The sequence below is a fragment of the Mus caroli genome, chromosome 10, assembly GCF_900094665.2.
Source record: "Mus caroli chromosome 10, CAROLI_EIJ_v1.1, whole genome shotgun sequence".
Lineage (NCBI taxonomy): Eukaryota > Metazoa > Chordata > Mammalia > Rodentia > Muridae > Mus > Mus caroli.
The window spans coordinates 40,897,573-40,912,483 of NC_034579.1; the positions used below are offsets into that span (position 1 = coordinate 40,897,573).

General features: G+C 45.5%; 1 protein-coding gene across 2 annotated transcripts in view; it reads left to right on the top strand.

Annotated features, from left to right (window-relative positions):
• Bves (blood vessel epicardial substance) overlaps nucleotides 1–8,676 on the top strand; it is a 32,561-nt gene extending 23,885 nt beyond the window's left edge. For both annotated transcript variants that reach the window (XM_021175134.2, XM_029482215.1), the window contains one exon: nucleotides 8,165–8,676. In XM_021175134.2, the coding sequence (XP_021030793.1) occupies nucleotides 8,165–8,283 (119 nt within the window). In that variant the 3' untranslated portion in view covers nucleotides 8,284–8,676. The remainder of the gene's footprint in view (nucleotides 1–8,164) is intronic.
• Nucleotides 8,677–14,911: the final 6,235 nt, after the last annotated feature.

The window sequence follows — 14,911 nt, forward strand, 5'->3', positions numbered from 1 at the left end:
AATGAAGACGGTAACTGATACAGCAGTCCCTCGTTTCAGACTGTTGGGCTTCCTGGTTTTATCCCGAAAGTCTCATGTTTGCTGCACATGCTTTATTATAACTACAGCTAAATCTACCCTGCTTTGCAACATTGGTCTTATGGTTTATGCAGAACCAGGTAGCAGGTTCTTCCTACATTTGTTATTTCTGAGATCTGTGTCATATCAAGTACAAGTATATTATTTTCCTTTTGTACATAATATAAGAGTTATCCCCAGAACTTTAAAACATTTGGATTGTTTGGAGGGGCTTGGGGTTGTTTGTTTGTTTGTTTGTTTGTTGAGACAGGGTCACATAGCCTCCCCTGGCCTCAAACTCCTTCTGTAGATAAAGTCCACCTCACGTCTTGATCTCCTTTTCTCCGCCTCCCAAGTTCTGGCACTGCAGCTATGTTACCTAAGATTTATTTTTGATTGACATGTAACATCTGTCTATGCCATAAGCAGTGCGATGTACACGTGCACAGTGGCATTGGCTTTCACCTTATGTCACCTGTTCTCAAACTGGGTTGTGACCCCTTCGAGGGTCACATATCAGATAGCCTGCATGTCAGATATTTACATTACAATTCATAACATTAGCAATATTACAGTTATAAAGTAGCATCAAAATAATTTTATGATTGGGAGTCACCACAGCATGAGGAACTGTGTTAAAGGGTCACACAGCATTAGGAAGGCTGAGTATTTATCTTGGGTTTGGGTTAAGAACTTCAGAATCTTCTCTTCTGGCCACTTCGCAGTATTTGTTACACAGTTAGCTGTTCTACTGTGCAATAGCATCAGAGACTCCTTCGCCCTGCCTTACTGGCCCCGCATGCTGCAATGCTGCAGCTTGCTTGGTACTTTCACTCTCAAGCAGTTGTGTGCCTTGCTTTCCCTTGAGACTGTTTGTGTGGGTTGGGGGATTGGATGGGGGGGGGGAGTGGGGAGACCTGAGCCCTGGAGACCTAGCAAGCTATGCTCAGATTCCTGCCCTCAACAGGCCAGTTAGAGACATTTCACACTGAAAAGCAGAGGAAGGAGATTTCATGAATGCTCTCACATTGGGAAGAAGAGGGAGAGGTCCGGTGACACCTCCCCAGATCACCTTTGCATCCTGACCAGAGGTTTAGGTTTAAAGAGAGGGCAGGAGGTGTGCATCGCTCTCAGTCTAGTCTTTGTCTTCTTGGCCCCGGTTTCTCCTGTAGGATAGTCTGACAAATTGTCAAAGGCATGGACTCCCTTTCCTCTGGCCAGTAGGGCCACAGCCTTTCCCTTTCCCCACCATGCCACCTCTGGGGACATTCCACTTTCTCAGGGTCCATTGTCTCCATGGTCTGTTAGCCAAAAGGAAGGACACAGGTGTCAGTTGTGGACCACTTCCCCTGCCAGGAAGGTTATAGGAGAAAACATTGTACACCGACTCTCTAGTGTCTGCCAGCTTGCCCATCAGTCTGTCTGTCCCTTAAGAGGAGACTACTTACTCCTTCTTGCAATCCCTGGGTGGGAACCATGCTGTTTGGGGACAATTTTAGTTGCCGTTTTTTCCTTATTTGTGCCTTTTCCATTCTGTTATCCCCACTCTCCTCAGCCAACTCCACATCCCTTTTCTTAGAGACCTCTTCCCAGAGCTAGCCTCCAGCCTCCTCCAGAGGTGTGGCAGGGCTGTCATCCTGGAACCTGCCTTCTCTGTCATCCCAGATCTGTCTGTCCTCTCCTCCTCAGCCTCCTGCTGCTCACCCCGGGTGCCATGTGGCTGAGGATCTGACCACCCATCCATCTGGTCAGGTACCTTGAGAAGTACCTTTTGGGCTAGAGGAAGCTTTTCCTGAGAGCCACTAGCCTGATCTGTCCTGGCTATTCTCCCTAGTCTTGGATCCTTGCCCTGAGTTCTCTGGTGTCAGGGTTGAATCCTTCAAGGGAATATTGGGTGTAAAGGCCACAGCCACCTTTCAGTAGTATTGTGCAGAAAGGTTCGATTCAAACTCCTCAATCAAGAACAACTGTGTAGGGCTGAGAATATACCTCAGTAGAGGACTTGTCTAGCATCAGACCCTGAGTTTGATCCTCAGCCGAAGGAGGGAGGGAACAAAGTGGGGAGGGGACAGAAGAGATTGGAGAAATGGGAGGAGGAGAAAGAAAGGGAACCAGTGTCTATAAATAAATAGAGGCAGGAAATGAATGATAATTCTTTAAGTCCTTCCTCATCACTTGTCATTAAAAATTGTGTGATCTAATTAAAGTCCTAACCCTTGTGATGTTTTTTAATTACTTTCCTTGCTAAAGCAGTTGGCCAGATGGTTAAGCATAATAACACTTGGAAAACAACTAAGAAAATGTCGTGAGAGTTAACAGGGGAAGAGGAACCACCTAAGAGCGTCATGTCTGACAGATGACAAGCGTGTCGTGTCTCTAAAAACCTGCTTCTCAATCCAAGAGGAGTCTCTAGACGAACTTCCTATTGCTAAGCATAACCCCCTTGCAGCTCAGACTTGTGGCCACTCCTCGTCCCAGGCAGCAGGCATGACCTTCACTCTGGATCTCAGAACAGCTAATCATCTGTTTACTTTCGTCCTAGGAAAGGCCCTTGGGTCCGGGTGTAATTATAAGTGCACTGAAATAGAAATGAGCTTAATAGGCACAGGGTTCTGACAAATGGAATTTCCCTCGCTCACTTTTCCCTTGGCCGGGTATCAGCTTTGACTGCCACATCTGATCCCTCTGGTCCATGCATTAAAAGTCCCGTTCTAACCAAAGATTTTAGGAAGGCAGAAAAGGGTCTGTGGAGGACGGAGCCTGTGCCCACAGTATGTCTCCATTTGCAGAGGGCCTGTAAGGACACATTGGGACCTCACTGTGCGCTCTGGTCCCCACTGAGAGGCAATAGCCACAGTTAGAAAAGCTTTGCTGAGAGATGTTGGGTCACTCTCTGGTGTCTGGCACAAGTGGAAGTGTCCACTGTTGAGGTTAGGATGTGACTGAGCCTCAGTCCCTCGTGTCTGCTGTAGTCTTCCTTCTGTGCTTAGGAGTACAACCCAGAGTGACAGTTCTCTCCTCTCACCTGAGTCTCTGTGACCCTGGGTCCAGTCACAATCAAAGGTGCCCTGTGGCTGTACCTTCTCCATGAGCTGGGTGTTTATGGGAAAGGGTGTGGAACTCTGTTGGCAGGAATCTTTTGTCATGTGAAGGCAACTTCATGAACTGTGATAGTTTTATGCCCTGTCTGGACTGCATGCGGTTCATTTGGAGACTACTTATTTCATATGATTTTATAGGACATTGCTAACTTTCGTATTGCAAAGCAAATTAGAAGGTAATTATTACTATTAGAAACTAATAATAAAAAAATAACTATAAAGATCTCTTCCTGGCCATCATTTATTGTTAAGATCTTCTATCTCCCAACTATGAATATAGTTCAAATAGGAAACTGCATGCATCAGTTTTCTAGAAATTTTATGGCTGTAGAAGAATTATTTTCCCTCCTCCAAAACTGGAATAGAAAAGTATCATAGAGATTGGCATGAACCCAGGAGAAACGTCCTTGAAGGATGCAGGGAATAGGAAAAGGTGCTTGAGGATAGATGCGCCTGTTTACCCCTCAGCCTTGGAAGTTTTCTCATGTACGAAAGGCAGCTGAGTCTTCTGGGCAAACGCCCGGGGATGCCTCAGGGTGGACAGTTAATGCAAACCCAGTCAAGCTGGTAGGAAGACTGTATGTATTACGGCTCAACTTCTGAAGTGTACTATAGTTCCCTTGGAGTGTGATATCCCCTCATGCGTACTTTTTGCTGATACTCTAAAGTGGTTTTAGATTTAAGGGGCAAGAACGTAATTTACAACAGTATGGTAATGGACGTTGAGCCTTCCCCTAACCTAGAGGTCTCCCTGTGAGTCTGAGAGTCCCTCTAGGGACCAGGTGACCTCCTCACTCTTCAAAGCTAGCCTTCTTGCAAGTTGTTCACAATGCTAGATTCTTAGGCCAGGCCAGGTGACCCTGTCAAGTTGCTGACTGTGACGTCTCCTTTGAGCCTCTGTCAGCCTAGCATCAGGAAGCCTGGGCTGAGGTGATATTGGCAAGAGTGGGCACTCTGTGAGGCTTTGATTCCTAGCCAGGGGCTGGGCAGCTGAGAGACACTGGGTAGTTGCTGGTGGCAGTAACCAGCTTGATTCCTCTCCCTCGCTGTCTGCCATAGTGGAGACCCAAGGAAGCAGTGTTGCCGGAGGACTGGGCTGTGTGACACTTCCAAACTCAGAGGACAAAACTACGTAGTCTCAGAGTTCTGTGCTCACGTTGAATCCCGTCAGGCTGTCAGGGTACCTGGTTTGTCCTTCTAGGATGACTGTCCAAAGGCTCCCTCCCTGGGGAGGAACGGAGGCCTCACCCATTCAGATAATCTCAGGGTGTCTTTATTTGTCTGTGAAGATAATGGAGAAATACTGGTGTGGTGCTGTCTGTGGGGATGTCTCAGTGCTCTGAAGACTGGTGTGAGTCCTGAGGATGACATAAGTCAGACTGGATCTCCACGTTTAGTTCTCAGTGTGTGTGTGTGTGTGTGTGTATGTGTGTATATGTGTATGTATGTGTGTGTATGTGTGTGTGTTATGTGTGTGTGTGTGTGTACATGTGTGTGTGTGAGGGTAGGGAATAGGTGGTGTGGCTGATCTGATCCATACCGTATGTTCCAGACTGACCTTGCAATCACAACTGTCCTGCCTCAGCCTCCCAGGTGCTGGAGTTGCATGCACACTGACTACCACACCCAGCGCTTAGAGCTCTGGGACATAAGACAGCAGCTGACACTTTCCAGTTCCTCGCTCTTCTCTCTGAGAGGATGAAAATGTTGCCATTTGATGGTCCTATGAAGCCCTACTTACTGACATTTTCTTTAGAGACAGAGTTCTTAGTCATGTGCTAAGCAGTGTCACATCAGTCTTACAGCAACAGTGAGGGCAGGGTCCTAGTGCCCAGCAGGGAGGGAGGGTCCTAGTGCCCAGCTGTGAGGGAGGGTCCCAAGCACCCAGCCACAACGATACATCCTGTTTCCTGCACACCAGCACAGCACAGACCTGTGGTGGTCAAGACCAGAGACTTAAATGTTTTCCAAGTTGAGACCCATGGGTGGATGAGGGATGTCCTAGTGAGATTTCACCAGCATTGGACCTACCTAATTAGAAGGAAGGCTGGTGGTACCCACCACTGGGCTTGGACTTGACTGGGATTCATTGTGGGGACCACCTGTGCCTTCTACCGTCTCAGACTCACCTTCTGACAGTTCCTGTAGAGTGTTTAATGGAGGAATTTTCTTAAATCATCACACACGTAAATAACAATGAGGGGCCTATCCTGGGGAGAGGATGTGGTGAGTATAACCTTCAAGGGCCTTGTTTTCCAGTAAGGGAGAGGTACACATCACCCTGTAGTGTGATGCAGATTGAGGTGAAGGATGGTAGAAGGAATTAGGAAGGATCCTATGGAGGAACTCTTCAAAGAATGGAGAGAAATTTGGCAGGTAAAGAGGTAGGGAGGGGCCATTCCAGACAGAAAGGCAAGGAGAGACAGGCAAGAAAAGGTAGGGTGTATTTGAAACGCAGTGAGTTTGTATGTGGGGCTTAGTCCTCCTCTGGGTCTGTCTGAGATCCCCGAGTGTTGGAACAGCTGTAGACACCCAGTCCTGATCCTTTTAATGTTACCCAGTGGATACCATACTGTCTTCCCAGGAAGATGTTATTGAAACAGAATAAGACTCCTTCCCAGAAGAGCTGAAGGTTCTTGGAAGGTTTTCCTTGACCATTTCCAATTATATTGGAACATTGAATGCTACATTGTTTTTCTCTCTCTATGAGAAGGTACCAGAGATTGGGTTAAACGGTTGAGAGACTCATCCTGTTTGGACTGTAAGGTAGATTCCGGTCTCACAGGCCATAGGCCATTATTCCTGGCTTGATAAATGGTCTTGAAAACTATAGCTCAATTAGCCCCACTTGTATCAAAACAAACTGGGTGTGTTTGCTATGTGCATATCCAGCCATGGCTTCGCTGTGTGCTATTGATTGGGTTTGATGCTCTTAAGCGCACTGTCCTCGGGGTTTCATGAGCGTGCAGCTTCTCAGCCTGAGTTAATATTTTATGAGATTCAATCATAACTAGAGGCTGTGATGGAAGCTATGGCAAAGAGAGCCATAGCTGCTCTCAGGGCAGTTGATATGCAGAAACACAAACTGCTGTCTAAGCACAAACCCCACTCCTGCTGGGGCAACGATGGATTCTGATAATTCTTTTCATTTAGACCACTGACCTCCAGGGGATCTATTGATTCGTGTTCTCACAAACATTAACAAGGAGAACATTCTACTTCCCATACCGATTTTTTTCCCAACTTAGAAATCGCACACGCCTCCTAAGAACTTCCCAGGTCAGCTCAATCATGATTAGACCTATTTCACAAAGAAGTTAATTGCCCTACCCAGTCACACAGCTAGGGGGCAGCACAGTGGGAAATGGTTCCTGAGCTTCTCTGGTGTTGGCCACTGGCCACGTGGCCTTTATCGCGTACAGAGCATCTTGCCCTCACCGGTATGGCCTTCCTCTCAGGAGCAGCCTGAGACACACGTGGTACCCAGCCTGCTCCTCCTTGCTATGTAGTCATCCCCAGTGCTGGGCTGCTTACTCAGCAGCAGTGACCGACCATGTATAAAACTTCAGTTTGGCCAGTCTGCTTTGTCTAAGGCCCTTCTGCAGCCCATTGTTGTCCCCAAGCATTTGAAGAGATGAGTATCAGCCACTGTCCTTCCCCAACATTGCATTGCAGTAGCTGACTGATTGCCGCCAGCCCTGCGGCTGGGCACAAAGGGTGGCCCAGGTGTGGGAGGGTGAGGCAAGTAGAGACTCTTGGAGGATGGATCTTGGCCTTGAAGGCAGTGATGGAAGGAAGGGAATTCGGGCTTCCGTTGTTATGTGAGCAGTTTGTCACACATCTAAAAAGTCTACTTTATAAAAACCTGCTGGTAGGGCCAACAAGATGTCTCAGCGGGTAAAGGCACTTTCTCCAATCCTGAAGACCCAAGTTCAATCCTCAGGACCCAAGTGTTGGAGGGAAAGAACCAACTTGTGTGTAGGTTGTCCCGACTTCCACACAAATGCCATGGCGCAAATGCACAAACATATGCACACATACAGGAGAAATATGATCACAATTCTTATGTCTCTTTAGGCAGTATGCTGTCCCTCATCAGGCATGAGTTCATGAGAGGGAGGGTGTGCCATGAGCTTTGGGCGAATGAATTGTCTCTTTGGTCACATACCACTCACCAAGTCTCTAGGGATGCACACTTTCCCCAGGGCGGTTTCTCCCACCTGACACTTCTTCCTGATGTCTGTGATCACTCTCCTTCAGTCCAGGAAGTAGCTAAGCTTGTGGTGGCAGAAAATCGAACTTTAGGTCGGTTCCTGTTAAAAGTCTGTAGTTTAGGAAAACAACTGTTCTTTAAGGAAATATTTGTTTAAACAACTTTCCAAGGCCAATATTAATTAGATGAAGTCAGATGTAAGGTATGACTGTGGAGCGTATTAGCTGAATCAGACCTTGGAACACACCCCGGAAATTCTGCCTGTTTACGAGGTCCATGCTACAGAAGCACAGGTGGCAGGTTCTTCTCAGCTCTGTTCTCTCCACTAAGAGCCGCACTCCCAACTTAGTTGCCGTTGCAGGAAATATTAAAAAATCGACCCGCCAACTCTCCAGCCCCACTGGGCCACAGTCCCGCTCTAGTATTGACACTGGTGGGCCACAACACTATGTCCTGGTGTCCTGCCAGCTGTTAACTCTCCAGCCCCCGCTGGGCCATCTCTCTGGCAGAGATCCCGAGTACCTCTCACTTCCACACCCCACAATCAGCCTAATTACCTAATTACCCTGTAGAATCAAGACTCTTAAAGCTTATAGTTAACCAATTAGATTTATGTATCAATAAAATCACACTTTACAAGATGCTAATACAATAATTTCAGAGTCAGTTGATAATGATAAAGCTTTAACTAAACCACTTGATTGAGACTTCGAGGGTGCTGAGTTTCCAGAAGGGTCTCCCAGGTGTCCGGCAGGGTGTACATTCAGCAGTTTGCATCTGTCTTTCTTTACAGCCATGTCCTCTCCTCAGCAGCGAGCCTCTGCCAAGATGAAGCCGATTGAGGAAGGGGTAGAAGATGACGATGAGGTCTTTGTGTCTCCAGACGCGCTCAAAGTCCATCAGTTGCCTTGAGCGGCATCTGGTGACCACGATGGAGCTGCCCTGATGAGTGAGCAGGAGAAGTCCCACACTCTGCTGTGACCTTTGGGTGGTTTGCTTCAGTCCCTCCAGAAGGGAAGTGAGGGAGGGCCACAGACACTAGCTGTGTGCTACCTGTCCTGTCAGCCAGCTCCTTGTGTTAGCCGAGTCTTCTGGCTAGATCTATTTTTGCAGTAGATATATTAATATTATTTTAGTTAATCTTAAAGCTATCAACACAAACACCTTTTCGCTTATTTTTCTAAGTTGTGGCCCTTTTCTCACCTCTGTCATGGGAATTTTGAACGAGTTGTTCTTCTGATCATTTTAATGATGTGAGTTGAAATCGAGGCTGACATAACATTAAAAAGTTTACCTTTTGTTCAATTGACTTTTTTATGGCACATTTTAGACAAAGACTTGTCTGTTCTTGTTTCCCACCCAAAGACCAGAAGTGATTCCCTCACTAGGGCCACTCTCCTTGTTGGGTGCAGATCTCTTGCTAGTGACTGCCTTTATCTGAATGGGCCGTGAATGACCTCATCCCATGCCATTTATCAGTGACTCTGGAGCCTGGATCTGGAGTGAGGAGTAGAAACATTTCTGAGCTCAGTGCCAACTCTCAGCTAAACCAGACTTTCTGTCTTGGAATTTGGAGCCATCTTCAGATACAGTTAAGACCTTACTTTAGAAATAAAGATAGGTAGGCTGAGTGAATATCACAGGCTGTGGTACCAGCTTTGCCTTTTTGTCTGCTTCTGGGATCACAGAAGCAGATGTACTGAGCCAGATACTGTGGCTTACACCTGTAATGCCAGCACTTGGGGAGGCTGAGGTAGGAGCATGAAGAGTTTGAGGTCCACCTGGGGTCACTTAGTAAGACTTTGTCTCCAAACAACAGCATATTTATTTAAGGGCCAGCTGGTTCCAGAACTGTGGTCAAGAGCAAATCCATGGGGCAGAGCTTTACCTGAGGCCAGAGGCATCTAACCGGAGTGGTGCTCTGAGGGCCTTGGTATGGATCTTTTATTCCTGCTAGTCACGTTTTTTAGGGATGCGCGATATACTAGGTTTTGCCCAAATCATTTGGTTCAGCTGACAGTGGCACACAGGCCACCCAGCTAAGGCCACTGATTGGCTAGTCACGTCATTCACGTTTGCTTCATCTGCTCAAACCAACTGGAACATACAAGCCACCCCTCCTCCCTCCCATCATGTTCCGTAGCTAAGAAAAATTCACTTAACAGTTCTTAATCTTGAAACAATGAAAGCAGTGGTGACTTAGCCTTGGCTTTAAGGTTGTAGTGACCAGGGGGCCACTTTGTCCATTAATCCACAGAAGATGTGATAGGGTGAGTCTCAATTTCCATGAAACTACTTAGCCCACCCACACATAAGGCTAACTTACAGTCATTCTGCAAATAACACCCCCTGAGAAGGCAGGAATATCGGATTCCACTGTGACCAGTCTTCATGTGTGGTGCTTTCAGCAGACTTTGCTACCCTTGATAGTAGAAAAGTTTACCTCTGCTGATCTGCCAGGATCTAGATGAGGTATTTGTAGTGCTGGGAATGGAGTTGTTTTAAAGGCACACAGTTAAAAGTGGGTAACTTAGAGTCACTTAGAAATGTGTGTGTATCAGTGTCACTGATAACAAAGATCAGAATCTTGTGGTGAGGGATCTTCAGAGAGCCACTTAGTCTGAGTAAGAAACTTGAAACTATTTTTTAAAGACATACCTCCAAGGAAGACAAAGAGACTTGGAGAACAGGAGCCCTGAGCCATTGAATAGCCCTCCCACATAGACCTGACTGCAAAGGAGCAGAAAAGAACAGGGAAATAGTTCCAAGTGTTAGGCCTACGGACAACTTTAGATTCATTTCCACAGACGCGCAAGTGTATTTTTGTATGAAGCATACATTAATAGATTAAAGGACGCTTCCTCTGAGTTTTGCATTCATTTAGCTCCGAGATAATGTTCAGAAAATGCTCTGCAGAAGTTATTCTATCTGTACCCCTGATCTTTGTTTAAATGTCCCATCAAGTCAGTTATGACTCTAGAGTATAATATTTACGCCAAAGGGAAATTGTCATTTAGAATATTTTGAAAGCCCTCAGAACATTTATATTTATAAGACAGATATTATACATATGCACAGCTATGTTTATCTTACGTTAGTCGTAATGGGTGCTCTGTTACTTTATTAGTGCTTTCTGAGTTCTCTGTCCCCACCCGTCACCCTGCTATGCTTTAACAGGCAGGTACCATCTGTCGTCTGAGGCTTGATATGGGTCAGAGGCGCACCACCTTAGGATCAGGCTCGACACCTATGCTCCTGAAGGTTTTGTGGAGGCTGTTGTTGCTGTCCTTTTGGTTTTTGAGTTTGTTTGTTGCTTTGTGTCACTCAAAGCCACGAGTTTCCATTTCCTACCCCCCATTGACGCCCTAAACACTGAGCACTTGGGTGCTGGAAGAAATCTTTAGGAAAAGCTGATGTGACCTGCATACATCTTTGTCCCCAGCGCACTCAAGTTGGGGCACGTCCTCCAGGAAATGTCCCAGCTAGATGACGGTGGCACTCAGCCACCCAGTCCTGCCTTTAGGGCTTAGTGCACATCTCCTGCAGACACCCAGGGTGCCATCCTTAGGGTTCACTTTTTACTGAAATCTATTTCTCCTGAGCCTTCTATGCAAGTTTCCTTTCCCCTTCCCTTCCTCGCTTCCCAGCTTCCTTTGCTACTGCCCACTAGAGTGATTGGAATTCCCACCCACTCGGCTCAGTCTCGAGCAAGCAGTTGACAGCTCTGTGGAAGCTAGAGCACGTTCATGCCTTGGTTCTGCTATCCACGGATAACACATCACTGGCAGCAGCCACATTTTTTATATCACAGCTCCCTTGGAACATCCTGGGTATGATGACACAGTGTGCGTATTATAATTTAAAGAAACTGATTGTAAGTGCTCTTTATAGGTTTTCTCTTACATTTGCAAGCTAGTTTTAAGATAACAAATTTCACAAGTGCTTTCTGCAGACATACTGTAGGAAGCCTTTCAGGTGCCGTTCACATGGATAACACTCACTTTATACTAAAGGTGTATGTCTGAGTATAATGTTATTGTTCAAATTCACTCCATACGTTGTCATTTGATTAAATAAATGTTTACTTAGAAAAATGTGTGTATTTTCTGTTTTGAGCTTCTTGCACTTAGGGCTTGATCTTAACCCCATTCCCAAGAGCAGGTTTGGGCCAGTTAACTGCAGAGGTTCAGAGAGCCACTCTGCTGAGCAGCCCTGAGTGGTAGTGATATTCTGTTGGTTTTGTTTAAATGACCTAGGGTCTGCTCTCTTGACTCCCTTTGGCCAGGATGCTGCAAGGCAGTATCAACAGCTGACTGGGCACAACTCCAAAACCTTTGCAGTTTCCCTTCTCAGATAGAGCATCACACCCGACCATCCCCTATAGTTCTAAAGGGTCTAACAATTCAGAGGTCTCTTGAAAGAGTCAGGGGCCTTCCCTGGGACTGTGAGGACATTTTTGTTCTTAGAAAAAGAAGTTTATTTCTCAGTTTATTTCGCCATGTCGCCAAGGTTTTTAAAAAGTTTATGTATGAGTGTCTGCATGTATGTGATCATGTGCATGTCTGGTGCCCACAGAAGACAACAGAAGACAGAAGAGAACATTGAACCCCCTGGTACTGACTTATAGACAGTTGTGAGCCCTGTGGATACAGGAAATGAACCTGGGTCCTCTACTGTTCTTAGCCACTGAGCTATTTCTACAGCTCCAGGTCTCTACGGAATAGGTGAAACTACGTCTCTATTGAATAGGTGAAAGCTTTTTCGCATTTCAGCAGACCCAAGACACCGTGTAACAGCTTTTTATACAGCATTTGCTTTGTGTTGCTGATTCAAGTATGTAAATTACTGCAGATTTTTTTTTCCTTGTCTTATGTAAGATACTTTAATATCTGCTGGAGTACTAAAACCAAGCCTTGCCAGATGACAATTAGGAAATTTCATAGGTAGGTTTATTAGTAATATGAAATGCTTAGATGTTCACGTTGTAGCCGAGATGATATAAAGAATCACTGTGGATAGTGTGCCCTCTGCTGGAACTATTGCAGTACAGCATGGCCTCCAGCCAGAATGTTCAAGTCCAGACCTGCAGGCTTTCCTTCCTCCCTACCCACCCACCCCCGCCCGCAACCCTGCCCTGACCAGATTTGCTAGTCATCTCAGGTGGGCTTCCAACTCATGATCCTCCTGTCTTAGCTTCCCGAGTGCTTGGACTGAAGGCATTACAACATAGCCTTTTCTATAGTTCCTTAAAAGGCAAAACTTTTTAATTAAAAGAAATTATTTTAAAATGTTGTTTTTACTTGTATGATGTGCTGCATGTACACACAGTGTCCCCAAACATTCATCGCTTAAGTGAAACTATCAGAAAAGGTTTAATATCTTTAATTTTTATAACTTTTTATTTTGTGAGCGGCCATGTGGGTTCTGGGATCCAAACCCAGGTCCTCTGCAGGAGCAGCCAGTATTGTTGCCCTCTGAGCTATTACATTCTCTCTACATAATTATTTTTTTAAAAGATTTGCTATGAAATGTTGGGAGCCTCCTACCCTTAGAAGCCTCGTCCTGACATGTGTCTTTCAAATGTGCTCTTCTGGCAGCCCTGAATTCTGCTCTCCACTGCTCAGAATACAACTCCCGCTTCTCAGAGCACCTGGGTACAGACAGGAAGCCCTCTCAGAGAGCTAATAAAGGGGTGTTGGGTCAGCAGACTTCCTCGGGCCCATGGTCAGATCAGCTGCCCTGTGTGCAGCCACACAGTGAGTCCAGTCTTCTCTCCCCATACCCTCCTGTGCACTGCTTACCCGGCTTTGGTCTTTTGATGCTAGTTCTTCTGTCTGGGATTCTCCTTCCTTCTAATGAGCCTGACTGTGCTCAGCCTTCAAACTTAAATGGGCATTCATGAAGAGCTATTTCTGAACATTTGTTTAAATTTTGCTTTATGTGATGAGTGTTTTACTTGCATGTCTGCCTGGTACCTGTAGAGGCCAAAAGAGGGCATTTGATCCCCTGGACCTGGACTTATAAGTGGTTTGTGAGCTACCATGTTGGAGGCTGGGAACCAAACCCATGTCTTCTGCAGTGTTCTTGCCCTCTGAGCTATCTCCAGCTCCTGGGGATCTACAAATGTTCAGCTCTTCATGAATGCCCATTTAGTTTGAAGGCTGAGCACAGTCAGGCTCATTTGAAGGAAGGAGAATCCCAGACAGAAGAACTAGCATTAAAGACCAAAGCGTGCATATACATACGGCAAAGATAACATATATATAAAGAAAAGTATATAATAAAATACCAGATGGTTAAGAGCCACCATGTAAATGAATGCTGGGAATCCAATCCAGGTCCCCAGTGTTCTAACTGTTGCCCCACCCATCTCTCTAGTACCTTGAACCATGTTGATCTATACAACAAAGCATTGTATGACAAGAAGAGCTCTAAGACTATATCTAGGAGGAAGTAACTGTCCAATGTCAAGTAGAGCTCCAATGTAAATCTAATGTAGATCCCATGTTTGTATACATGGACAGCTATCTGACTATAAGAAAATCAACAAAACCCATTAACAGCTATTTCTAGATCATAAGACTACAGTTTTAAGGTTTTTTTTTTTTACGTCTTAAAATTAATAAAAGTGTTATCAGTTATCTGCATGTGGGGGTATTATATATTTTCTTACATATTTTTCTTTTTAAATATTTATCTTTATTTACATGAGTGTTTTGCCCTCAGTGTGTGGATGTGTGCCTCCCTTATATCTGGCACCCACAGAGGAGTGAGGAAGGCATTTGATCCCCTGGAATTGGAGTTAGAGATGGTTGTAAGCCAGCACATGGGTGATGCAAGCCCAACCCAGTTCCTCTGTAGGAGTAGTCAGTGCTCTCAATCACTCCATCCCCATAGCTTTCTTTTTAAAAACCCATCTTTCATATTTCCTAAAGTACAATACTACATTTCTAAACATAATCTCTGTATAACAAAAAAAAAATTCTTCATAGCCTAAGCAAAGTGAATCTATCCGTTGCCATATGACCGACCACATGTGCATGTGGCTTAAAACTATGGAAGCGTTCACTTAAAATGGCTAAGATTCAATTTAAAAGACAAAACAGAACCCCATGGGCTGGAGAGAAGGTTCACTGGGTAAGAGTATTACCCTTACAGAGAACCCACGTCGCTCACACCCCTGCCAGCAGACATGTCAGGCAGCTCACACCCCTGCAACTCCAGTTCCCAGGGATCTGATGCCTCTGGCCTCCAAGGCCGTCCGGACTCAGCACACATATCCACAATTTAAAAGTTGTTTTTAACTCTTAGAAATTATAAATGATATGGGGGTCACAGGACGCCAAATAATAAAGCCAATCATCCTGGAATGGAGGAGAGAGAGTTTAACTGGACTAGGCAGGGTGCAGCATTGAATAGCTTTCCAATAGATTTTGATAGTGCATCACTACTGCACAGTTTGACACTGACACTTTACATTTCTGGTACTGCTGTCTCCTAATTTGTTCTCTCCAAATCCTCATAATTACTAGGAGAAACC